Source organism: Oxyura jamaicensis, chromosome 2, assembly GCF_011077185.1.
Source record: "Oxyura jamaicensis isolate SHBP4307 breed ruddy duck chromosome 2, BPBGC_Ojam_1.0, whole genome shotgun sequence".
Taxonomy (NCBI): Eukaryota; Metazoa; Chordata; class Aves; order Anseriformes; family Anatidae; genus Oxyura; species Oxyura jamaicensis.
In genome coordinates this window covers 7,123,876-7,147,650 of record NC_048894.1, presented here as the reverse complement: position 1 = coordinate 7,147,650, position 23,775 = coordinate 7,123,876, and the positions used below count along the sequence as shown (strand labels likewise).

Below are 23,775 nucleotides of genomic sequence, written 5' to 3'. Positions count from 1 at the left end.
AAAAAGTAAAATACATCTGAGGAAGTCCTGGTTTGAGTAAATTGATGGGAAAAGCTCTCATCACCCTGTTAACAAAGAGATTTTGAAATCTGCCTTGTGCTTTTCAGACAGCTGCTTAGGCTTCATCACTGTACTGCTTATCACTTCTAAACCTAACGAAAGGAAGAATTGACACTACTGAGGATAATATCTATTGATTCAATAGATCCATAAATATTTGAGACAAGTATGTGCTTAAAAACTCACTTAGATATGTTTGTGGGCAATTAATATTATGTGCACTCATTAAAAAATGAGTAGTTCCCTCTTCTCTGTGCATCTGTCTCCTACCTGTCCAGGCACTGGAAAAACTGGCAGAACAGAAGGATCTTGTTGTTCTAAGCATCTTATTTTTCTTCTTATTCTGGTAATTTGTATGGAATAAGGAAACCAGATGCAACAGGAAGTTTTTATGTTTTCCTTTAAATCATTACTGGCTTAGTTGATAATAACATTATTGTCATACACGCTTAAAATGGGCCATTTAGAAAACTGATTTTTTCTTTCCATCCGATACCTCAGGTGTTTGTTTCTCTGTTTTGCAGTAGGTGGAGTCTGTTTTTTTCAAAATAAATTCTCATCTCAGTTTTTCAGAGTGGAGGCTATTTCCGAAATGCAACCTTTCTTTTTTTCCTATTTAATTTTCTTCAATACTCTTTTGTACTTTATATATCAAACCATGCTTTTTTAAACAAACAAACAAAAAATATTCTTGAAGGAGTTTTCAGGGACCCAGCATATTCAGCCTTCCCTTTCTTATCACTACTGGTGCTGGCTCGTTAGTAACATAATAGGGGAATTTGTGTTGACGTTCCCAGTCCGTATTTTGCAATAGTAGTGTGTATCTTGTGTGTCATACACCCCTTACACAGAATCACTGGAAATGGTGCTGTTTGGGGTAGATCTGTATCATTTTTTTTGGAAAACTCCGTCGAGGCTGACTCTCCAGTTTGGTAGAAGAAATGCTAGAGAAACTTAGATCTCAGTACTAAGTAAAATCTCCATATTGACACTGGAGCCCTGGAAGGATGTGCCCTGGTAGCCCTTCTCTAGATCAGGTACAAAAAGAGCAAAAAGTAGCTGCTGATTAAAAAATAAAAAAATCAGAGTAATGAAAGTAATACCCACCTGCAGAGCACTGAAGAAGGACCCATGAAAATGAAATGATTCTTAATTTCACAGAATCACAGAGCGGTTTGGGTTGGCAGGGACCTCAAAGCCCACCCAGTGCCACCCTGTGCCATGGGCAGGGACCCCTCCCAGTATCCCAGGCTGCCCCCAGCCCCATCCAGCCTGGCCTTGGGCACTGCCAGGGATGGGGCAGCCACAGCTCCTCTGGGCAGCCTGGGACAGGGCCTCACCTCCCTCACTGGGAAGAATTTCTTTCTAATATCTAATTCAAATTGAAATTCACAAGTAATACATACAAAATAACATGCAGGGGAAAATAACCACTCTTAATTTGTATGAACAAAACCTGGCTCTCAAATAGCTGTTGCTACCTGAGTAGCAGCACAGTAGCAAAGGAGTACTGTTGTTCTGCTGAGTATAAAAGTAGCTTTTGTATGTTGGAGAAACAAATAATAAGAATTTCTGGTGCAAAGAATAAGGGGAAAGAACCATCAGTGTGTCGTTTTCTTCCTTTTTTTTTTTTTTTTTTTTTTAACAGTTGCTTTATAAATTAGTGGCAGGACTGCGAATTAATGCTATGTGCAGTTGTGCGTCCCCTTCTCCAGTAAGGATGAACAGTAGTTGGGAAAGTCCAGGGAAGGCCATTCAGTACGATAAGATGTAAATAATAGCTTCTGTGCGGGGAACGGTTAAGGCTGAAAGACTTCAGCCTGAAATTGTGTGATTGAGGAGGAATTTTATAGGGTCCTGCAAAATGATGACTGACAGAGAGAAGATGAACAGGGAATGATGATTCATTTTGTTTGGTAACTCAAAACTTAAGGGACATCAGGTCATGGTCCGAGCATAAAGGTAGGTGCACTTGCACTCAGCATGTCCTTTAATTATCTAACTCATTGCTACTGGATGCGGCAGGCATGGAAAATTCCAGTAGGTTTCAAAAAGACCTGAAAAAAAATCATGGAAAGATGATCAGATGAGTTCTATTGAATTTTACTTCTTGCTTGCTTCAGTCCTAGATCTCTCTGGTAGCTGGTTAACCAGAATAAATGTCGTGTGTGTAATGACATCAATTGGTTTAGGTGGTCATAGACCAAAAGCCTTATTTTCATTTTGTAACAGGTACAAAATTTTCACCAAGTTTTTTTTCTCTATAAAATGTGTCTATTTGAATGAACTGCTACCATCCATGCTGAAATGGACAGAAGAAAAATTGTGGGCTTTCTTCAGATCTCCATGTGTAATGACTGTCACAGTAGGCAAACCGTTGAGATGCCTTTCAAATAGGGGAGGATAAAGGATATGTAGAGGTCTTTAAATACAGTATGTGCATCACTTGGAGAAAAAAAAATACTCCTGATGGTTGTACGTGTTATTGTGGAGTGAATTTTGCAATGCTGACTTAAGATGAAGAAGGTTTCCCTCTGTCTATGGAGGAATGGTTCTTGTGTTGGCCATTACCATCAAGCTTCAGTCTGCTTTTGTCCCTTTAACCCCCAGTTATGATTTTAGCAGGAGAATATATGGCCACAAGCTCAATGAAGGCGGGGTAAGGGCAGGAGCTGTTGGCAACCATCTCTGTGCGCCTTTATCTTTGGTTTGGCCCTGGGGTCCTGGATGGTCGCTGGTGCCCTGTACAGGCCTGGTTAGCCTCAGCATCTCAACTTCTTCCCCTGTTTCTGGCTGTTAAAACCTATACATACAAGGTTAGAGTACACAAAAGATTTCCACACCTAAATGACTGCTGGGGGTGATGGTTCCTAAGGCACTAGAAGAGGTGGTGGTGAGGCAGTGTTTCTATTAAACTGTGTCCTGACCAGTGAACACCCCTTTTGTTCTTGAGTAGGGAAAAACCATGAAACTTGTTAACATCTGGCATGTTAAATTCATAATTCATCCCCTTGTTAAGATTTCTTTCCATATTGTTGCTGCACTGACCATGTTTTCTTCCTTTGTTTACCCTACCGAAAACGGGAGCGTTCCGATGTTGCAGGTATTTCTGCAGCCCCCTATAAGGCTGCGCAAAGCACTTGGTCCCATTAGGCATTATCTGCAGCAGCAATGCCCCTTTTTGTGCAAAGATAACCATTGCATCTGCTAGTTAGAAACTTACTATTCCCTCCTGCAGAAGACATCTCAGTGAGCAACAGCTGAGCCTCCTGGAATGCCCCGGCTGTACTCGGTGGTACTGGTGTTTTCCAGCCTATAACGTTTTCTGCTCTTACTGGGGGTTTTGCAAGCTCATAGCATGTGCTTTGTTGGCTGCCAAATTACAAGTAGGTCTGACAGCAACCAGTAAATTGGTTAAACAGCCACCTCGTCGCATCTAAACAGCGGTAGGGTTTTTATTTTATGTCTATTGCAGCTGTTTTGACATCCCCCCTCCCGTCCCCCTCAGGAGCACTACGTACTGAATAGTCTCGTAAGATTTGAAAGGAGACTTTTTTTGTGGCAGAACTCTTGAAATTATTTTCAGGTTTTGACTTGGAAAACAGTTGCTAATGTTGAAAAACAAACAAAAATGAGGATCACCCAACCCCTCCCTCCAATACAAACAACGCAGTTTTTGGATCTGCTGGTGTCTTTTCTTTGCCCTGTTGCCGCAGCAGTCCGCACGTATGTTGCCTTATCTTGCTGTGGACTTTCCCAGGTGGCTTGCAGGATAGCGTCTTGTGATTTCTAGAAAACAGAAAAGGGAGCAGTTCAGACCTTTAGCCAGTGTTGCTTCATCACTCTTGCTTCATCCTGTCCCCAAAGAGAACTGTGATCCTGTAACGCCATTGCAGCCATCCCCAGTGTCCTCGTTCCCCGCACGCCTGTGACAGCCTGGAAGGGACCCGGTGCCCCCGATGAGCTTGCAGAAACACAGGGCTCCCACCCGTGAACCTGCGTGTCCTCTACATCTGGCCTCAGGAGCCCTCTGCCTGTGTCTGAAGACAGGAGCAGGAAAAGAGGAAGGCGTCAGCACGGTTGTTCTGATAGTTACAAGTCTCTCTGTAGGCAGTGTAAGTAAGGAAAGCAGCTAATATTAGCAAAGTGGGCGCTCTGTGTCATCTGCTGAGTGGTGTACAATGTTTTTGTCCTTGGGTATTTGGTGTCTTTTGCTCTAGAAGGAGGAATAAAAAAAATAACTATTATGGAAATAAATTTTTGATTTCTTAAAATGCAGAACTTCTGGAGAGATACTGTTTCCTTGTATGAAAATTCAGAATGACTTCTTAAATAATGTAAAACCTAAGACTTATATTTTCACCCCAAAGCCCTATCTTTAGGTGAATGCTGTGAGTGTTAATTAAAAGAGGAATTTAATACACGTGCTGTAAATTTTTGTAGTCCCGTGGACTCTCCTACATATCTGTCTCCTGTCTGTGTTAAGCAATTTTTAATTGTGATTTTTAACTACCGTTGAATATCTCCATCTGTGGAGATGCTCAGAAGCCATCCACGTGGCCTGGCTGGGGTCAGCTGGACCTGGGTGCTGCCAGCCTCGGCCCCTTGGTGTCTCCATGTGAGTTATCTGAGCTGTGAGTTGTGTTGGGAGCTCCGTGCCTTCTGCTGGCTCTTCTGAGTGGGAATTGCTCAGAGTAGGCCCAGGCCCCGAGTAGCTACTACCTGTTTGTTACCACGTCTCTGAAGAGGCAATGTGCACGTGTTACCGGCCTTCATTTCATGGGCGATGTGCTAAGTTATCTTGCACCTAGATTTACTTTCCTCCTTGTACTTTGGGGGATTTTGCTTAACATACCTAAGAAAAGAAGGCCTTCCTCTCCTCACCAGTCAGCTGGGGAAGAAGTACTCTCTTCAAATAATAATAAAAAAATCAATGCTGTGTTTCCCCTTGAATTATGGTTATGTTCAAGCAAAAACAACAAAGCAAGAACTTACAGTTGGGAATTGCACAATTAGGTTCTTCAGTTCTCGGTTCCCCCACCAACTCGTTGTACGTGGGCCAGACCTGAAGTGGGACAGAAGCAGTCATGGAAATAGGATGCAAAATAAAGCCTTGTACAGGAATCTGCAAATGAGCCTCACATTTATTAGTCATTCATGGTTCCTTCATTCCCAGAAACTTCAAAGTAGGAAGCCATAGCCAAGTCTGATGGAAGTTTATTAGGTGCAGCGGAAAGCAGTTAAGGCATTAGGCCGGGTGCTTCAGGAATGTCTCCGAGGTGGTGATAAGGATATCCACGGCACCTTTCCCATGCCTGTATGGGACTCTCACGTCCTAGGAGCTTGACTCAAGAAGGTTGTTACTTCTGTTCTTCCTGAATTTTCTGTCAGAAAGCTTGGAGCCCAGTCCAGTTCTGGGCTCCCCAGTACAAAAAAGACAAGGATCTCCTGAGAGTCCAGTGGAGGGCCACAAAGATGTTCCGGGGCCTGGAGCATATCTGCTATGAGGAAAGGCTGAGAGACCTGGGTCTGTTCAGCCTGGACAAGAGAAGACTGAGAGGGGATCTTATCAAATATCTTAAGTGTAGCAGACAAAGGGGTATGGCCAGCCTCTTTTCAGTGGTTTGTGGGGACGGGACAAGGGGCAATAGCCACAAGATGGAGCTCAGGAAGTTACGCACCAACATGTGAAAGAAGTTCCTCACCGTGAGGGGGACGGAGCACTGGAACAGGCTGCCCAGGGAGGCTGTGGAGTCTCCTTCTCTGGAGATATTCAAGGCCCGTCTGGACGCCTGCCTGGGCAACCTGCTCTAGGGAACCTGCTTTGGCAGGGGGGGTGGACCCGGTGATCTCCTGAGGTCCCTTCCAAGCCCTACAATTCTGTGATTCTCTGAGCACCATTTTTTCACTCTTTGAACAGCATATTGAGACACAGTTTGGTTACTACAGGGACAGCAGTTGAGATGCTGTTCATCTCTTTGAGTGTAATTTGCGTCCCTTCTTTTCCAGGGAAGCAAGCAGCAGGGGTAAGCACCATGAGGCTGTAAGCCTGCGTAGCTGGCGTGCACAGTGGAACAAGCTGCGTCTCCTTGCACTTCTCAAGACTTTCTCTCTGTGCTCACACACTTGAGACTGACTTGGTGGGCACAGACTTTGCTTTTCTAGTGTAACGGAAGTCCATTAATGTGTAGTGAGATGAAATAAATGATTTTTGCTTATTTAAAAGTTTTTGCAGGCACAAAACACAGCGAAGTTCCTTTCTCGGCATTTAGCTAGGTTAATTAAAGTTGAGATGGTGATTCAGAGAAAGGCCACCATTTCTGGTGGTCTTCCTTGAGCACTTCATGTTGGCTGTCCCAGGCTGTGTTGGGTCTTCTTGAGTACTTCGTGTGTCCCAGGCTGTGTTATGGGTTTTGTTTTGGGATTTAGAATCTGCCTGTCTTGCAGGTGTTCACGAGTTCTACACAACTGGTTATCTACCCTCCAAGACACACAACAGCTCTCCTCTGATTTCTAATATGAAGGAGTCTGTGCTCTTAATTGAGGCTACATAGAAATTTTGGGGTTACTTACATAAAATGATTTTTTAGATCCAACATACTTTGGAAACTAACCACAGCTGATTCTGAAGGGCTTTCTTGGGCATTGCCATTTTCCTAGTCCAGGAGTAACTGTAGGGTTTGTTTGTTCAGATGGGCCAAAAACTAAGGATATTTTGGTCTATAGGTGGTGGTGTTTTATGTATATCTATATAGTCGAGTGTTGCAAGGAATGTTTTTCAAGCAGGGCATTTATTTAGTGTAAAGTATTTGTCCAGCACCTTTTTTTTTTGTTTGGCCTTGTGACAGGTAGTCATTTTTGGATGTTTCAGATGTCCAAAACCACTGCAGATATATGGTACTCAGTAGCTTGACTGAAATAAGTGAAGCAGTTCCAGCTTACACCAGCTCAAATACCTGGCACACCCAGTCAGGAACAGGAGTTTCTTAAACTTTTTTTCTCAATTTTGTGGTTCTCTTAAATATTTTTGGATGCATTCATCAAGGGTTTTATACATTATACAGTGTCTCCCTAAATGAGTTCACTTTTGGTTAGAGAATAATTTTGCTTCAATCTTTCTGTATCAAACAAGAAAGATTTCCCCTTCTTGATCTGCCCTTGTGGGTATATCTCAATGCTACAGACCAAGATAGGCTCTCCTCAAGTTGCAGTCTTTTGTCCTAAAGCTTTTCCTCTTTTATTGTTCGTTCTTGTAAGGTTAAAGTTTGTAGCAGCTTTTTTGCATGCCCACCTATGTCACAGATTCTTCCAGTCATCCAGTTCTCCACTTGAATCATTTATCTCTTGGAATATTTGTTCGTCTTGCGAAACGTATATTAATCATTTTTCAAAGCGTCTTAAGCTGGATGTGCCAAAGAGCATCAGTCGGAGACCTGTAATTGTTCTTGCTTAGGTTTCGAAATGAACGTATAGAGGAGTGCAGATATACCATGTTTTATTGCTCTCCAGCCTTGACCAGCTCCCTGGTGCCTGTGTGTGCCGGTACGCCCAGAGCGACGCCCTGCAGCGCTCTCCTGACAAACGCCTGACTCACTCGGTGCAAAGGACAGGACCAAACGGGAGCAGAATTGAAGTTGCACACATAGCGCCTGCTTGTTTTTTTGTGTTTCTGTTCGGAAACAAACTTTCTCGACAAACAGAAGCTTTGTCAGCTCAGGATGTATATATTTCCATCTAACAACTAATGTAAATGAAAGGGATCTGCACAAACTGCAGAACATATTCCAGCAGTTCAACGTGGACATGAAGCTGGCGTAAATCATTTCCTTCCTTCCTTCACCACCCCAGCCCTGTGCCAGCAAAGAGTTAGTGTAATCAGGAATGAACTAGAGCAGGGAATTGATCAGAGCTAAAGCTAATCTGGGAGGAAAAAAAGGTGTATTATAACCCCAGTTAGTGTGGTCACCCTGATACTTGGTCTGGGATGAAAATGCAGGTGCAGAGTAGATGAGGGGAGGAGAGCGCTGCTTTTGGCAGCCCTTCTGCATGATGCTTGCTGGAAATGCATGTAAAACTGCAGCCTTGTATGAAAAGGCTATTTGATGTTGAGCATCACCTTCCCCATCCCATTCCTCATTGCTTGTTGGACATCTTCAGTTCACAATCGTGTGCTACAGTATGTAAATAACTTTACAAAAATTCAGTTTCGTGTTTTAGGTGTGAAAGATGATATTTCCTTACTTTACTTTTGTTGTGTCTGGTGACAGTTACGTGGGTTAATCTGTCTATAAATAAAATAGATGTTTGCATCACCTGCTTACAGGTCTGGTTTTAATAGTCAAATTAAATAATTATTCATATTATTTTTTAAACAGAAGTCAAAGAGCAGTCTGCAGAAGAAGATGCCCAAGCAGAAGTGGACAGCACCAAGCAGCTAACACCAGTCCTTCAGCGCTCAGTGTCTGAGGAGTCTGCAAGCTCCACCGCCTCTGTTGGTGTCGAAGCAAAAACCAGGTGAGTAAGCGAGGAGATGGGTGCTGGGGCAGGGCTAGGAGTTAAGTAACGGGACGCAGAGTACTTGGAACACAGGCTCAGGACACGCTGCTGGTGCTTTGAAGTATTAGTAACGGCAGCCTGTGTTGGCAGCTCTTGTGTTTGAGGCTGATGGCTTAATTAGTGTGGAGGGAGATCAAGGTGAAAAGCATGTTTCTTGAGTGTTGTCCTCAGATTACACTCGTAAACCCTCGGATTACAGCATATTAACTGTTTAAATTAAAACAGATATAAGTGATAGGAGATAAAACGTGATTACTGAAGTGTTCCTGCAGAGAAAATGGTGTATAAGCAAATCCATATACAATTTTCTTAAGTTGCAGTCTGTATTCCTATGTTTTCAGGAAGAAAAAGAATCTCTTGCGATTTCTGCTATATTTTCTCCTTATTTAAGAATTCATAATAAAAAAAATAGCCTTACTGTGCTTTTTTTTCCCAACTTGTTGTCAGTATAAATTGCCTCAAAATCAGTGAAAGTATTAATTATATGTAATTACATTATTTGGGGAAAATTAAAACACGCTGCCTGTGATCGCTGTTGAAACGGTATCACAGAATTCTAGCAGAGCTTCTGTGATGAAGCCCCGCTAACAGCTTTTAACCCAGTAGCAGTTCTCTTTGGCTGCAGAGCTTGCTGTTATCAGTCTGTTAGCAGTTACCAGACACTTACAGGTGTAATTATATTTTGACAGACGTGGAGAGAATAACGTAGTCATTTTACATCCTCCTAATGAGACGCAGAGCACATTTCCCATGCGCAAAAGTTTACTTCGTTTACTTCCTGCATGTATCATTTTCATATTTTACCTGCTCACGGACTTGTTAGCTTCCAATAGACACTTCCCTCCGTACAGAGAATTTTGGTTCAATAGGTCTTGCATGTATACCTGAAAGAAATACACAGAAATTTTGATTTTAATGGAATTTTCCTAAGCTAATACTAAAATGTAGTAAATATGTAGAGCAGCCGGAACCGAGCAGTTGTTTTGGTTCTTTATTTGATCCTGTTTTGGGTCATTTGCAAAAGTTGTTCTTCATGTTGTTTCATCCGCTCTCTGTTCTTCTCAAGGTTACTTTCCGGCTCTTATCGTGGATAGTGGATTACAGCACTTTCCTTGGCCATAAACTTTCTTTAAAACTGGACTACAGTCAGCCAAAAAAAAAAAAGGCATTTTTTTTTTTTTTTCAAAAACCAGCCTTATTTGCACTCAATATGTTTGTTCTGCCAACTGGCAGTGCTGAGTGTGATGAGTCAATACTGAAAGGATGGTATGGGTCCACTGCTTTGGCTGATCAAAGCATTAAAAAGCTAGGTACTGTTAATTTATCATTAAAATAGCAATGACCATACCCTGCCTCTAACATTTTTGAAAGAAATGTATTAAAAAGATGTGGAACGGTTAATTGGGAGATGGAGGTTTCTCTCATCCCAGTTGGTTCCAGATTTGGATGCAGTAGTGGTAGGATGCAGAAAACATTTGTGTCCTCATAATAAAGGAAAAATGTAACGCCAGGTTTTATTGGCACCATGTCTTAAATGGAACAGCAGAATGCCTCTTCTGATCTGGGACTCCTTGATCAATCGTCTGTATCATTGTGGTGTGTTGACACAGGCACCGTGCCTCGCAGGGGTGGAAGGGCTGGATTCTGAGTGCCTTGACTCTGTTTGCTTAGGAGAAAACACAGCGTGTGAAATAACACGCCCTGGTGACTTTGGGTTCTCTTGTGTAAGGGTGGGAGGAAACGTGAAGATTTAGGATAAAATAAAACCCCGTAAAGGCTTGGGACCTCGAACTTGGGGAAGCAGCACTGAAGCTGACTGCCAGCTTAGTCATATTCATCAGCTTCGTCTCTTCTTGTGTAAGTTCTTCTGTTTCATTTGATAAAGTAACTTAATCCAAGGGAAATGAGTATATATATGTATAGAAATAAATGTAGCTACGTGAGAGGTCTGGCAGCATATTGTAACAGTGCAGAAATTGGTAGGGGCCAGAAGAGAACCAAAGCCCCTACCAGCAGTAGATGCAGGTGTAGGTACAACTACTTTAGCACCACTTTTTTCAGTAAATATAGTTGAATATGAGACAATCCTGGGTTTCTACCTTTGGCAGTAAAGAAAGAGAAAGGAATCAGAGAAGCATGGGACATGGCGAATAAAAGGAAATTTTAAAAATTCAATAATTTGCTATTGAAAAACAGTGATCTTGGCATAGTAGGGATGCATCAGCACTAGGATGGGGACTGAGCCAGATCTTGGCTAGCGTGGTATTTTTCTCCTGACCTCTCCTGAGACTAACTAAGAACGTTGAAGAGAAGGGTGATGGAGGTGTTGCCAGTTTTGGAGCCTCACAGTGCATATAGTACGGAGCGAGGTGTCCAAGAGAGCCATTAACTGCGAAGAGGATCGCAGGGTAGGAATTTAACAACCGATTGAGGATTAGTGCTCGGAAAGCAGTGTGCTAAAACCTTAGAATAAACAGCATCTCAGCCACCCGGGGGTATGGCAGGCTGAAAGGGATGAGGTGTGTGTACGCTGCGGAGCAATGAGTGAATTATTGACCACGCATGGGGAGGGGCAACAACGTCAAGCAAAGATAAACTATCGAGCCCGGCAGTGGTCAAAGTAACGCTGCCAGCGCTTATATATCAGGAGCAGCAGGGGGCTGGAGCCTTTTCCTTTGGTCGTTCCTTTTTTTTTTTTTTTCTTTTTTTTTTTTTTTTTCTTTTTCTAAGCCCTGTGAGAAGCTTCTGTCAGCCCAGGACTTATGGCAGAGTGGAATCCAGACCCTTCGAAAGGAGCCTGCTCCTGGGGTTTGTGCTGCTGGCAGGGAGCAGGGGCAGTGCAGCCCTGAGCGGGCACGTGGCCAGGAACCGGCTGCAGAATTCACCTTTCTCTGCTTCCCACATCCTCAGCCCCAAGCATTAAAAGCTAATGAGAATGACCTAGGAACACAATTACATAGGAGAACAAAAACACCTTTTGGTTCATTTTATTTTCTGTCTGCTTTCCGAGGCTGTAAATGGCATTAATTGCACATTTTCAGTCCTTTTGCTGAAATCACGAAGACCGAACATCCTTAAAAAATCAACAAATGGAGCTGCTGAGATTTTCACACGGATTTTTTGATGAGAATCTCTCTTGTGAGACTGTCACTAAAACTACAAAAAAGCTGGCAACACACCTTCCTGGTCTTCTGCTTCGCATTGTAATTGGGCAAGGCACATCATTTTCATTCCTGCACAATTACACTATTCCCCCTTATTTTGGTGCAGCTTTTAAGATGAAATTTGGAGTCTGGAGATAGAGGGATGGGGTTGTTCCTTCCATTGAAAAGATGTTGGAAAGCTTTTTCTATTGAAATGAAGAATCAACATTACTGTTGATTGTATGAACAAAGGAAATATCTGGTGAAAAAAGTAGTATTTGATATAAAGTATGTTTAAAAACCGTTGAAGTTGCAAAGTTAAGCACATATTTTAGGGGATACCAGAATTAAGATTAATTTTGAAACTCTAATCACTTCCTTTCCTGCACATGTGTGCAGGAAACTACAGTTTGTAGTTTTATGTAAATGTTTTTCTGTAAGAATTCTGTGTGCAGAGCGGACCTTACGCATGGAACAGGGCACCTGAAGTCATAGCCTGGCTTTACCTTTAGGCTTTCAGATCTAGATTTAGCATTTACGGTAAGCATTTACAGTATAGATCCATGTAAGCATTAACAGTGTCATTCTCTGAGGTCAGTGATGGAGTTTTGCATCTGCAAAGTACGGACATCATCCTTTCATGTTACGTCATCCCCCTAAAAAATAGGTTATTTAATAATAGCAAAATAAGAGTTTGTCATCCTATCAATGACCAGCCAACCACAGAGTGAGATCACTAGGATGGCCCAATTTGAATATTGTCGGTAGGTATAGACCGAGACAGCAGACTGAAAAATTAGAAAAATTAACAAATATTTCCTGTTTGTCCATCCTGTCTGTCTCATGCATTGACTGCGGAAATGAATTTTATGATGGTTGTTAAAGCAGTTCTGGCCTTTGGAAGTCCCCTCGTTAGCTCCTTTTCGAAGGCAGGTAACTGCAGCCGTCATTCCAGACAGACATTTATATAAACTGCTCTTAAATCTTCTTCCAGTACTAACGGATGGTGTTTAGTGGGTGATACTGGTGGTAAGGGAGTGGTTGGACCAGGTGATCTTGGAGGGCTTTTCCAACTTCCATGATTCTCCGAATCGACATTCTGGCCTTAATGTTTTTTTACGCTTTTGTGTGCTGGACATTCATAGCCGTGCCTTTAAGTCGCACAGTCCTTTGCTGCTTGAATTAGTCTGCTACATAGAGATGGTCCAACCACTGAAACCCTGTTTAGAATTGCCTTGTTTGAGCCTGTTCTCCGGGTTTATGGTGTCCTGCTCCCAGTCGCTGCTCGCCTCTCAGCGATGAAGGTTTTGAGGCAGTTTTTCTGTCCCTGCTATCCTACCAAGTCTGCCTCTCCCCACGCGGTTCTGCCCCGTTGCTTACGTGCAGCTGTCCTGCTGCTTGTGGGCAGCGAGCCTAGCCCTGGCAGGTCAGATCCGTTCACTGCTCGGACAGATTTTCCTCCCTCTGAGAGATGGCAGCCAGACAGAAGCATCCCATGAGCTGGGTTTTGTGGCTGGCAGTCTGTCAGACCAGGCTGAAGCTCTGACAGCACTACGTGTTAGGCAGCAGCTCATGCAGACCCAGGCACAGAAGTGGATGGGTCGCCTGCTTTGTCAGAGGGTTTCACCGCTGCATTTCAGTCAGGAGTGATGTTAGGAGCCAGGCATCTTCACTTCTGTCATTTTTCAGTCACTTTGTTGACTCTTCATTGTTTCCCCATTCTCCTTATTTCCTAATCCTGGTTTTTGCTCATCAGATTCTAATCCTAGTTTGTGTCCTGTCAATTTTTTCTTTTTAGGTTCTTTGACACATCTGCCTTTCCTTACCCCCAGCTCTGTTTGTGACATGACATTTCTTCTCACCTCTTCCTCCATTTTCTTGTTCATTTTCCTTGTAAATAGAGGCTGTGTTCTCTTCCTGCGCCCTTTGGCTTTCTGTATGATTCGTGTTACTCCCCACAGCCGGTTGTCCTGTTGTTCCCCTTCACCTGCCATCTCCCCTGTACAGTAAGCCTTCAGCCTCGCCCTGCCCATTCAGTCATAACGCCTTCCTTCACGTCCACTTCAGTCCCAAAACGCAGTTTCCTGTTCCCTCCTCCTCTGCTCTGCGTTCCGGCCTAGAGTTTCTTCTCTTCATATCCGTGTTGGCTTCCCTGGAGGCAGACAGACAGCTGACTCAAAGTACGCGCAATTTAAATGACAGAATCTGGATTCACAGCAGCCGTGAGCTGTCACTGCAGAGATGATCCCTGCGAGCGTCTCTAACCTTTGCTGGAAGCGTTCACGGGGAGAGGATGGTGCATCTGGAGCCTGCCTTCACGTAGGCTCTGAGACTGGAGCCTGCTTAGTGCCGAGAGAATTTCTGAGCAGGTTTCACATTTCACATTCAGAATTTCTCGTAGGTTTGATCTGCAAAGGTTTGCTTGAGCACACGGGGTCTGCTTGGTGCGATCAGAAACACTTGGAAAAACAAATTTGGGTTATACAGAAAGCATATCTGTAACTTCAAAATCAGGTATAGAAAAGTCGAAAAGATTCACAGAACATTAGAAAGGTTGATTGTAGACACGGAGTAGCTTTCATATGGGGAACAGTCAAGTAAGCTAGGACCCTTCACTCTGAAAGAGGCTGGAAGGGGACGATAGCAGGATTACAAAATCATAGGTCCCCTGCAGAGGGTGGCTGTGTATTAACTGCTCGGTTTAATGCAAGAAACGAAGGGTTTGTCAGATGAAACATTCAGGGCCAGATGCAAAATAAAGGGAGGCGATTCTTTGCCCAGCAGACGGTTGTCTAGACTGACATGGAAATCCTTGGCAAAGGATGTTGTGGAGTGAGGGAAAAAAACTACATGAGTTCAAGAGCAGACCAAGCAAGTTCATGGAAGAGAATTTTAGAAATACTGAATATTTAGGGATAGCACCTGATTCAGGGAGGCCCTGACCTGAAAATACATGGAGGCATGGAAAGTATCATGTGTTTGCCCTGCTCTTTAATACCACCCATGCTTATCGTATTTCCAACACCGACCATACTGGGCTGGCCGGACCTTTAGCCTGACCCAGCGCGGTTTTGACTGAAGAGCCCACTCTGGTGTACTTCACCTTTTCTTTAAGTATGTTTTCAAAGAAAATACACAAAGTTTGAATTACGCGGAACCACATGGTTTTCCATTCCCTAATGTGACTGAACGATTCTGATGGAACTTTCTTGGAAAAACAAGCAGCTTGGTGGGTGTTAAAATTCAGTGATTTTTCAGGTGATGAGACACTATTTAGCGTTCATACGAAGCTGCCTGTAACAAACCCCCTAAGGGGTGTCAGAGGCTGTGCATTTTTTGCATGGTCCATGCTCATGTGCCAGGAGAGGGAAGCTGTCTGGACCAGACAATACCACTGGGCACTAAGGCACACTGATGATACAGACCACATTACTTCTTTTCTTTGGGTTTTATCACTCACAGGTTAAATCACCTCTCAAAATAGTTCAGCTCCTCCTGCATTTATGGTTTGTGAGGTCCTAAATGAGCTTTAAACATTCGTTTAGCTTTAAGTTGACGCACGTTGATGGCACATGAAAGCATATTTGTACTTTTAAAATCTTAAAATGTCAGGTAAATGTGGTGTTTCGCTGATGGTGTTTGGGGGGGAATGTTTTCTTTCTAATTGGAAGAGTATCATGAAGTAGATTATACGGCTGTACAACTCCAACTGAGCTGGTGTGAAAAAATTGGAGAGCAGTTACTGTTCATTGTCGTTTAATTGCTTTGTGCAAGCTTAGCTTGAAAGTTCTTCACCAGAAGTTCTGAAGTTCATCTGAACTGCCCCCACCTCCCTTCTTTTTAAACAAATTGTACTGTGTAAGTTAAATGCTGCTTCCAAAACCACATCTGTGGAGTAGTACAGAGTGTCAGACAACTTCAGAATTTCATGTTGTCCTGTGATTCAGTTTCCTATGGGAAGGAGAGCATTGTGTGTAAGACATTTAAATATAGCTCGCATCTGAGAACTTTAGCATCTTTTTCTTTGTAATGTCTTTATTTTGCACTTCTCATACTTCTTCATTCTTAGTACCATTAATTCAGCAGGGTGGTTTGTTGGATTTCTAATGCTCTATCAATGTGTAGCCATTACATGTCCTGTAAGATTTCTCCAACGTTTGCTTTGGCAGTTCTCCTTCAAGCTTCTTCATTATCCAAGGTCAGGTATGGACAAGATATTTAGAAGATAAAAAGGTGATGTTCTATACTTTCCTACATTTTCTAATAACTTCACCTCTGTGAGTATCTCACGTTTTAGAACTCACACCAATGCAGATCACTGGCATTGCTTCAAGTCAGAAATCATTTTTTCGGTTAAAGCGTAGCGTGCAGGTCTTGATTTGAATTTATGTAAGTGATACAATGGTGTATCTTCACTAAGGAGAAAAACAATTAACTCTTTAAATAACAACATAAAATGAAGATAAAGTCAGTGCATTATTGCAGCTTGGCATAGGTAAGTAAATAGTAGATCCCCTGTAGTGTTTAATTTAGCTTTTTAACATATGTGAAAACAACCGCCAGGGTTAGCTGAGAGACTCATTCTCAAGGCCAGTTCCCATCAGTCTGCTTTCATAATCTGTACAAACAGTGCTCTGAAGTTGTGTTTTGCTCCCAAGCATTCCATTTCATTCTGCTGAGCTTACTTGTAATTACAAATAATACTTGCATAAAAACATTTTAAGATTCTGGCACAACTTTGCCGATACCACGCAAGGTTTTGTGCTTCTCCATTTCACCTTTCAAAATTGCCAGAATGTTTGAAAAGAGACATCCTGAAGGCATTTGTAGACACCTAGGAAAATAATTGCATAATTCCCTTAAAAGCAAACTAACTCATAGCAAAATTCAAATGATGCCCTCTTCGTCTTTTTTTTAAATTATTTTTAGATGAAAAACTGTAATTCAGTGATTATTGTAGTGAACGGTAGTAGTGTTCCCCTGTACCACAGTGTTTAACGATAAGGCAATGGTTAGAGCTACTGGATCTTACTGGAATTGCCATGCCTTGTGTTTTCAGATACAATTCAATGCCTTTTCCTGCTTAAACAGCAATGATGACCTCTTAATAGTTAGGCTGTTCGGAAAGACGGATGCACAATAAATCTTTGATAATTGGTGTTTCCTAGGAGGCTGGGAGGGATTTGAGAAGAGGTAAGAGGAGGGCATCTGTTGAGTTGAATCCGTGAGTCTTACATTTCTCGCGCTGTGGACAGTTTCTGTTCATCTCTGTAGAGTTTTTGGGTTCCCCTGTGAAAGTTCCCCACAAAATGGGGACCTTTAGCACCTCTCTGCAGAGCAGGAGGCTGAAGGATTTTCTTCAGTTCACCTCCTTCATCACTTAGTACTAGAAGTTGTGTGTAGCTTGAAGCACTGTACTGACAGATGTGATCAACACCGGCCACTTGCTTTCTTCCTTGGCGTTGAGCTGGATAGGGATCCTGGAAGACAACCACAGAGGTATGGCTGTAGGGGAGGATTGTTGGTGAAGTTATTTCTACGGAAAGGAGGAAGGGAAATGTATTCCTCCGGCTTTGCACAGCCAAGTTACGGATCAGTGGCAGTGCCACACGTCATTGCACGTTGTCCTGAGTTCCACTCAGGGATGAAAAACAGGCAGGAGAGTGAGGGGTCACTACTGATCCCATCGAGGGTCACACTGGCTCACGGAGACCAACCTAGAGTAATTCCTGGCAGCAGCACAGCAGGACTCGAGCAGACACAAGCGTAGATCTGTGAGATGGGGACACGGTATAAACAAGGCATGTTTACTTAAGCCAGCCTGCACATTTGCTTGTTGGCAAGGAGCCTTGGCTGCCACAGGACCCCAGTGCCATTCTCAGAAGGATCCAGGAGGGGCTTCTGCTTTCTCTTGGGAGTGTAACTGTATTGGCACTTGGTGCTCTTCAAGTGATGCTAAGCCTGGTGGTCAGCCTTTACGCCGTTAACAAAGTTTATGAGACTCAATTTTACCTTAATTCGCTCACTGAATATTTGCAAGCAAGCCAGAAGATGTTTCTCCTTCTCTGGTTATAATTTAATATTGTGCAACTTGTTGCCCAATGTTGCATGTGTTGAAATGAAATCCTTTGAACAGGAAAGTTTGTGTTTTAGGATGAGTCCTAATGACTATATGTCATCGCTTAAGTAGAGGAAATAGTGACTGTTCTTCTCCCTTCCTCCAGGATTAAATGACTCTAGGGCATTTTGTTTTCTTCTGTTGGGATGCGGACCATGGAGGATTGTAGCATCTTAGATTCTTGTCAGAGGGTTGAGTCAGTTCTGCTCATGGAAGAGACTTGTAGAAGATAATGGCTGCAGCAGGTTGCTGAGTTGGATATGTTTCTTTTTAGAAAGGGCATCTCTGTTACCTTCTGGGAACATCTGGACCTCCTGTCAAGGTTTGGTAGGAGCAGACATTAGCTTCAGACATGGACCTCGTTGCCTCTTACTGCATCTCCTAAATCCAGTTGCGTGTCTGTTTTGCTCTGAACTTCTTTTTCTCTGCATCATGGGTTAAGATTTGCTTGCATACAAATACATCCCTTTGGGATGAGGTGAGTTGTCAGCACTTCCTGGCAACAATCCAGCTGTGGAATTTTAAATTTTACATACATAAAGTAGCATTTGTTCTAAGAAAATTTAGGAATTGGGTTGAAATTAAAGTAATGATTTCAAATTTTCTTTTGGAGCACCATACATATATCCTAACTGCAGTGAGCTTAGTCTTTCTTTTTCCCTTAGTAGCTTCTAAAAAGATACGTGACACATCATCTCTTGCTTGTTATCCCATTTTGAATTAGCCTGTTCTGAAAATATGCTAATTATGATAACAGATCTAGGGTTTGATCTTAAGAGTTGCCAATATCTCAATTTCATTATCTTCGCCATGAGAGCTCTTCTTGCACCGCAGATTTAGCTCCTCTAATTGCATATTGACATATGGAAAGTCGATTCACAAGTACTTTCTGCTATCCTCAGATGATGCGAATAAAAAACTCTACCTTCTGCCCATGCAGACATAACTTAAAATATTTACTGAGCGCTTAAACCTAAAAGGCTTACATGATGGAAGTGGCCACTCCGTACTGCGTGACAAACCAGCGATGTGCCGTGTTGGGAAGCGGAGGAATGTGGCTTTCCTGCTGAGCTTCTCCAGCATCGCGGTGCTGGCTCGGCTTGTTTCCAGGTCTTTGGGGGCCAGATGCATTTGCAGCTTATCAGCATGCTCTCTTCACCCTCCCTTGAAAGTGTGACAACTCATTTTTTTCCCCCGTTTTATGATCCCTCCCCTCTGTCTCAGCCCCAGCGCTTCTTGGCTGCGGTCTGACAGTGTTCTGCTTCTCCTCTCCTCGACTCCTGCGTCTGCCTGTTTGTGAGCCTTCAGCGAAGGATTCCCCAGCCCCTTCCCTGCTGGGCGTGCGAGCTCTTGCTTCACCCGTGGTCCTCAGCTTTGCTGGAGCAGCAGCAGCGGCGCAAACCATCTGATTCCTGACAGCATCACAGCTGTCCACACCGCTCTGAGGAGTAGCTGTGAAGCTCCCAGCTCTTGCTGTTTCACTTCGCTCCTCCTGCAGAAAGCTCCTGGTGGAAGTCGCGGTACGGGAGCTGCAGTCTCCAGAAATAAATAGCTGCTTTACCCCCGCGTGCCTTTTGAAACTACTACGGCTGTAAAAGTCGGTTTATTATTTTAATTATTGTTTCATATTTCCCTTTTATAAATCGTAACGTTAGCACATGTTTGCTGCGACTTCACTTCGAGGAGCTTTCTTTACTCATAATTCTCCTCAAGTCTTTCAGTGAGTAGCAATTGTCTGTCCTAACAGGATGTGTGAATAATTATTTATTCCGCTGTGGATAATCTTGTGTTTGTAACTAGTGTAATTTATATGCCATTGTGCTGCCTGTTTAGATCTCTTAAGTCTCCTCACGAGTCTCTCTAGTCTCAGCTAGCCTAAATAGCCTTGCTTGCCCGCCTTACAAACTCTGCCTGTGAGGTCAGATCAGGTTTCACTGCTAGTCTGGTGGGTTACACGCGCTGACACACAGCAGCATTTGGTGCTGAGCCACACGGAAAGCTAGCTTGTAAGGCAGATGTATCTCCCATTTAGCTGTAACTATGTGTTTCCCCCCACACTCTCACGCTGTGTTTATCCTCATTTTCTTCACATCGCTTTACCTTTGAGTATCTTTTTGTAAAGATTTTGGGAAAGCAGCAGATATTTACCATCAGCTCCTGGGATTTCTGCTCAGGCAGGATCCGTGAGGGACGTGGGACCTAGGCCAGAAAGGTGGAGATGAACATTTCCTATTGGTACTGTGGCAGGGTATTCATTTGAGTACCAGGAACTGCACCTATTTTACCTGCCCACCAACCTGCATGACCCCAGGAGTGTGTCTGCCCTGAGAAAAGTGCAATCCCACCTGGAAGTGAAAGGAAGCGGCCTCCTTTCGGGCTGAGTACTCTTGACATGCTGCTCCCCGTGTTAGGCTTTATCTGGTATTACCAGCGCTGTAATAGCAGCACAGTTCAAAGGTATTTTATGTACCTCACTTTTCTTTGCTTTCATCTTTCTTTTTCCTAGTGTTGCTCTGTGGTAGGCCAAAGACCTGTCACAGTGTGTGCTAAATCAAATCTGAGGTGGCTTTACTAGGTTCTTGGTATCTTCTGTTCCAAGCTGGAACTTCTCCTTTTTTGCTTTCTTCTTCTGTTGCTGCTCGTACCTCACCTGGCTGAACAGCACAGGTACTCCATATTTTCTTTCCAGAATTTACTGGGAAATGTACGCAGGAGTTTAGCCTTAAGATTTCCCCTTCTTCCCACGTTACCTCCCTCCACCCACCCACCCAACACAGACCAAAACCCAAACATGCCACCTTGCAGATGCGCTTAAATCTATTTAAACGGGATCCAGTCAAAACGAGGCCTCTAGCCAAGTGCCTGATTCCCTCAGGCATCTTTCTGGGGTCTTAGGGGCGGAAATATGAAGAAAACAGAATTGCTCATTTCAGCGTAAAAATGTGTTAAATGGCCTTCCTTTAAACTAATGCAAACTGCATTAGTTGCAGAAGTTCACATTTTAAGTTTGTGGATATGTTTATTACAGAAATATTTTTCAGTAGCTTCCATATGATGTGACACAAGGAGTGCTGTCAGAGCTGTCATTTCAGTGCTGTTGCTATGTTCTGCATGTTAAAACATAATTGCAAATGGTACGGGGATGGCTTAACGGTCACAGTTCTGTAAATACAAATTTTCTCTAGTCAAACTTAGAGGTACCGTATTGTTTTTATGTGTGAAAGAGGGTAGTTGGATCTGTGTGCATCATATGCTCTGCTGTGTGGGACTGCAGTCATTGCTGTGATTTTCCCATTCTGTTTTTCCTCTGTTTGAATAAACCTTTTGGTGTATAGGATATGCACGCTGTGCTGTTCTACATGGTGGCAGTGCTTATAGGAAGTGTATGCGTAGCACATACGTGCTGTGTACAGAAGGCTTTGCCTTTTCCATGATGGCAGACCTGAGGTCTTACAGTGGGTGCAGGATGTTAATCAAGTTGTTCCTCCTATTCTTCTCTTTTTTTGCCCAATTTTCTTCTGCCTTTTAGCTACTGTGTGTCTGGAGATAGTGGTGGAACTGTCACGTGCTAAGAATTTTTGAACAAAAAGATCTTTTTATTAAGCACTTCGATATTTCCTGTTTATTTATTTGAATCACGTACTTCTGTAAATTAAAAGGTTCTTTAGCATAAGTGTAAATAGGCTGGAAGTAGTTAGTCTTCCTGCATGTTGGATTCTGATAACTGAGAGCACTTGTGAGCTATTGTTGCTTTTCTGTGAAGGGTTGAATTGGCATGGAAATTGATCTTGGATGGAATACCTGCTATTTTCCCCCTCCCCCAAAAGAAATAATTATCTTCCCTCCCACAGCGAACAACTCTGCGCCTTTTGTTACTGTGGTGAACGAAGCTCATTAGGACAAGGAGACTTAAAACAATTCAGTCCAACTCCTGGGTATGTTATCCCATGGAAAAACCAGCCTTTAAACAAGAGCGAAGCCAGCGACAGCACCGATGGAGCTTGCGAGAAAACTCCACGGCAAAACTCAGTGCCGCGCAAACAAAGAGGACAGAAGAAGTAAGTCAGTTTGACAAGATCTATCGTTTTATGGTTTTGATTTCTCTGCAGCTCACAAAGCATGTTTAGAGGTACTAGTACTGTTGCATTTGTGAAAATTTTATGTGGTTCATTAAGTAGGTTTGTTTGTTTCTTTGTTTTTTGGCTTATTTTGAAAGAATGCAAGCAGTATATGAAATCATGTAGGAATTGTAGAATATCTTAAGTTGGAAGGGGCCCACAGAGGTCATTGAGTTGAACTTCTGATTCCACACAGAAATGGTTGCCTCTTTTTCACTTCTTAAAGACTGGTTTCTCCATTTAAGTGAGAAACTTGACAAGAATATGATAGAAAAGTTTATTTACAAGTTATTGTAAAAGCACAGATCTACTTGTGAATTCAAAGTATGGGGGTTGGGGGTTGGACCCGATGATCTCTTGAGTTGCCTTCCAACCCCTACAATTCTGTGTGATTCTGTGAAAGTAAATTGAAGACAGTATGCAAAAGGATAGAAGATATTGGATTTCTGAAGTGCCATTTATTTTGTACAATAGAGTAAATAGAAGCCTCTCTCCATCTCTTGGAAGCATTTTCCCCATGTCCTCCAAAACTTGTTCATGCCACTGTGACAGGAGAGTTACACACACATAGTGTGTTCAGCACCCTTTGGAAGTAGTGTTGATTAGCTTTCCTAAAACACTGTACTAGCAGTGTCCCATGTCCTGTCTGGTAGGTGCCACCTTTCATTATCACAGAACCGCAGCCTGGTGAGGCCGGCAGCACCTCGGGGTCCCTCCGTCCCAGCCCCTGCCCCAGCAGGGCCACCCAGAGCAGGGTGCCCAGGCCCATGGCCAGGCGGCTTTTGGAGCTCTCCAAGGAGACCCCACAGCCTCTGGGCTGCCTGGGGGTCAGGGGAACCTCCTGGGCTCCAGGCTGTGCCCAGTGCATCCTGTCCTGGCACTGAGCACCACAGAGAATAGCACTGAAATACCACCAGGTATTCATAGATGTTGGTATCTCCCCTTCACCTCCTGCTGAACAGTCCCAGCTCTCAGCTCAGAGGGGAAGTGCTCCAGGCCCTGAATTACTAAACTCGTTAATTCTGAAAAATTGCAGGAACACACGCACAACTCCACAGAAAGGTTTTATTAAAGATACGGCGACGACGCTTTGGATGTGACTAATCAGACAAGCGGGTTGTTGGGCTCATCCCCCAGCGGGGCCGCGCTGGAGGTCGGGGATTGGCTGTGGGTGCGGGGCCACCGCCAGCCCCGAGGCCCGGCTGAGGGAAGTGGCTGAGGGAAGCGAGGCCCGGCTGAGGGAAGTGAGGCCGGCTGAGGGATGCGCAGGGAAGGGAAAGGAAAGGAAGAGAAAAGAAAGGAAGGGAAGAGAGCAGCAGCGCCCCCCCTGTTTTAAGATGGAGCCATGAATGGGGTCCTGCAGCTGCTGGCAGGGCAGCTGCGGCTGTGTGGTGCGTGGCTCTTTTCCACCCAGCTTTGCTCCTAGGGGTGCCAGACCTGACAGGAGCACTCTGGTGACGTATTTTCAGCTGGGTGTGCCCAACAAGACTTGTTAAGGTTCAGTACTAGGGCCCGGCTTGCTGGCGGAGGTAGTTTTGTGCTTGGTCAGGCCGACAGCATACTGCCATACGACTCTGTCAACATTGTAAAAGCGGGCGTTGGAGGGTGCTGGTGGGGGAAAACAGCTTGTCTTCAGCCTCACGGAGCTACCCCCTCCCCTCACGCTCATTGTTTGATACGCACATCAAATAGTGCCTTAAAAAAAATACGAAGGAAAAAACAAAAACAAACAAACAAAAAAAAAACACCACAAACAGGCCGGGGCAGTGTGTTTCACTTC

General features: G+C 43.7%; 1 protein-coding gene across 12 annotated transcripts in view; it reads left to right on the top strand.

Annotated features, from left to right (window-relative positions):
- Positions 1 to 23,775, top strand: part of KMT2C (lysine methyltransferase 2C) — a 200,506-nt gene that overhangs the window by 55,385 nt on the left and 121,346 nt on the right. For all 12 annotated transcript variants that reach the window (XM_035318876.1, XM_035318874.1, XM_035318873.1 and 9 more), the window contains 2 exons: positions 8,436 to 8,574; positions 21,729 to 21,935. In XM_035318876.1, coding sequence (XP_035174767.1) covers positions 8,436 to 8,574; positions 21,729 to 21,935 — 346 coding nt within the window. The remainder of the gene's footprint in view (positions 1 to 8,435; positions 8,575 to 21,728; positions 21,936 to 23,775) is intronic.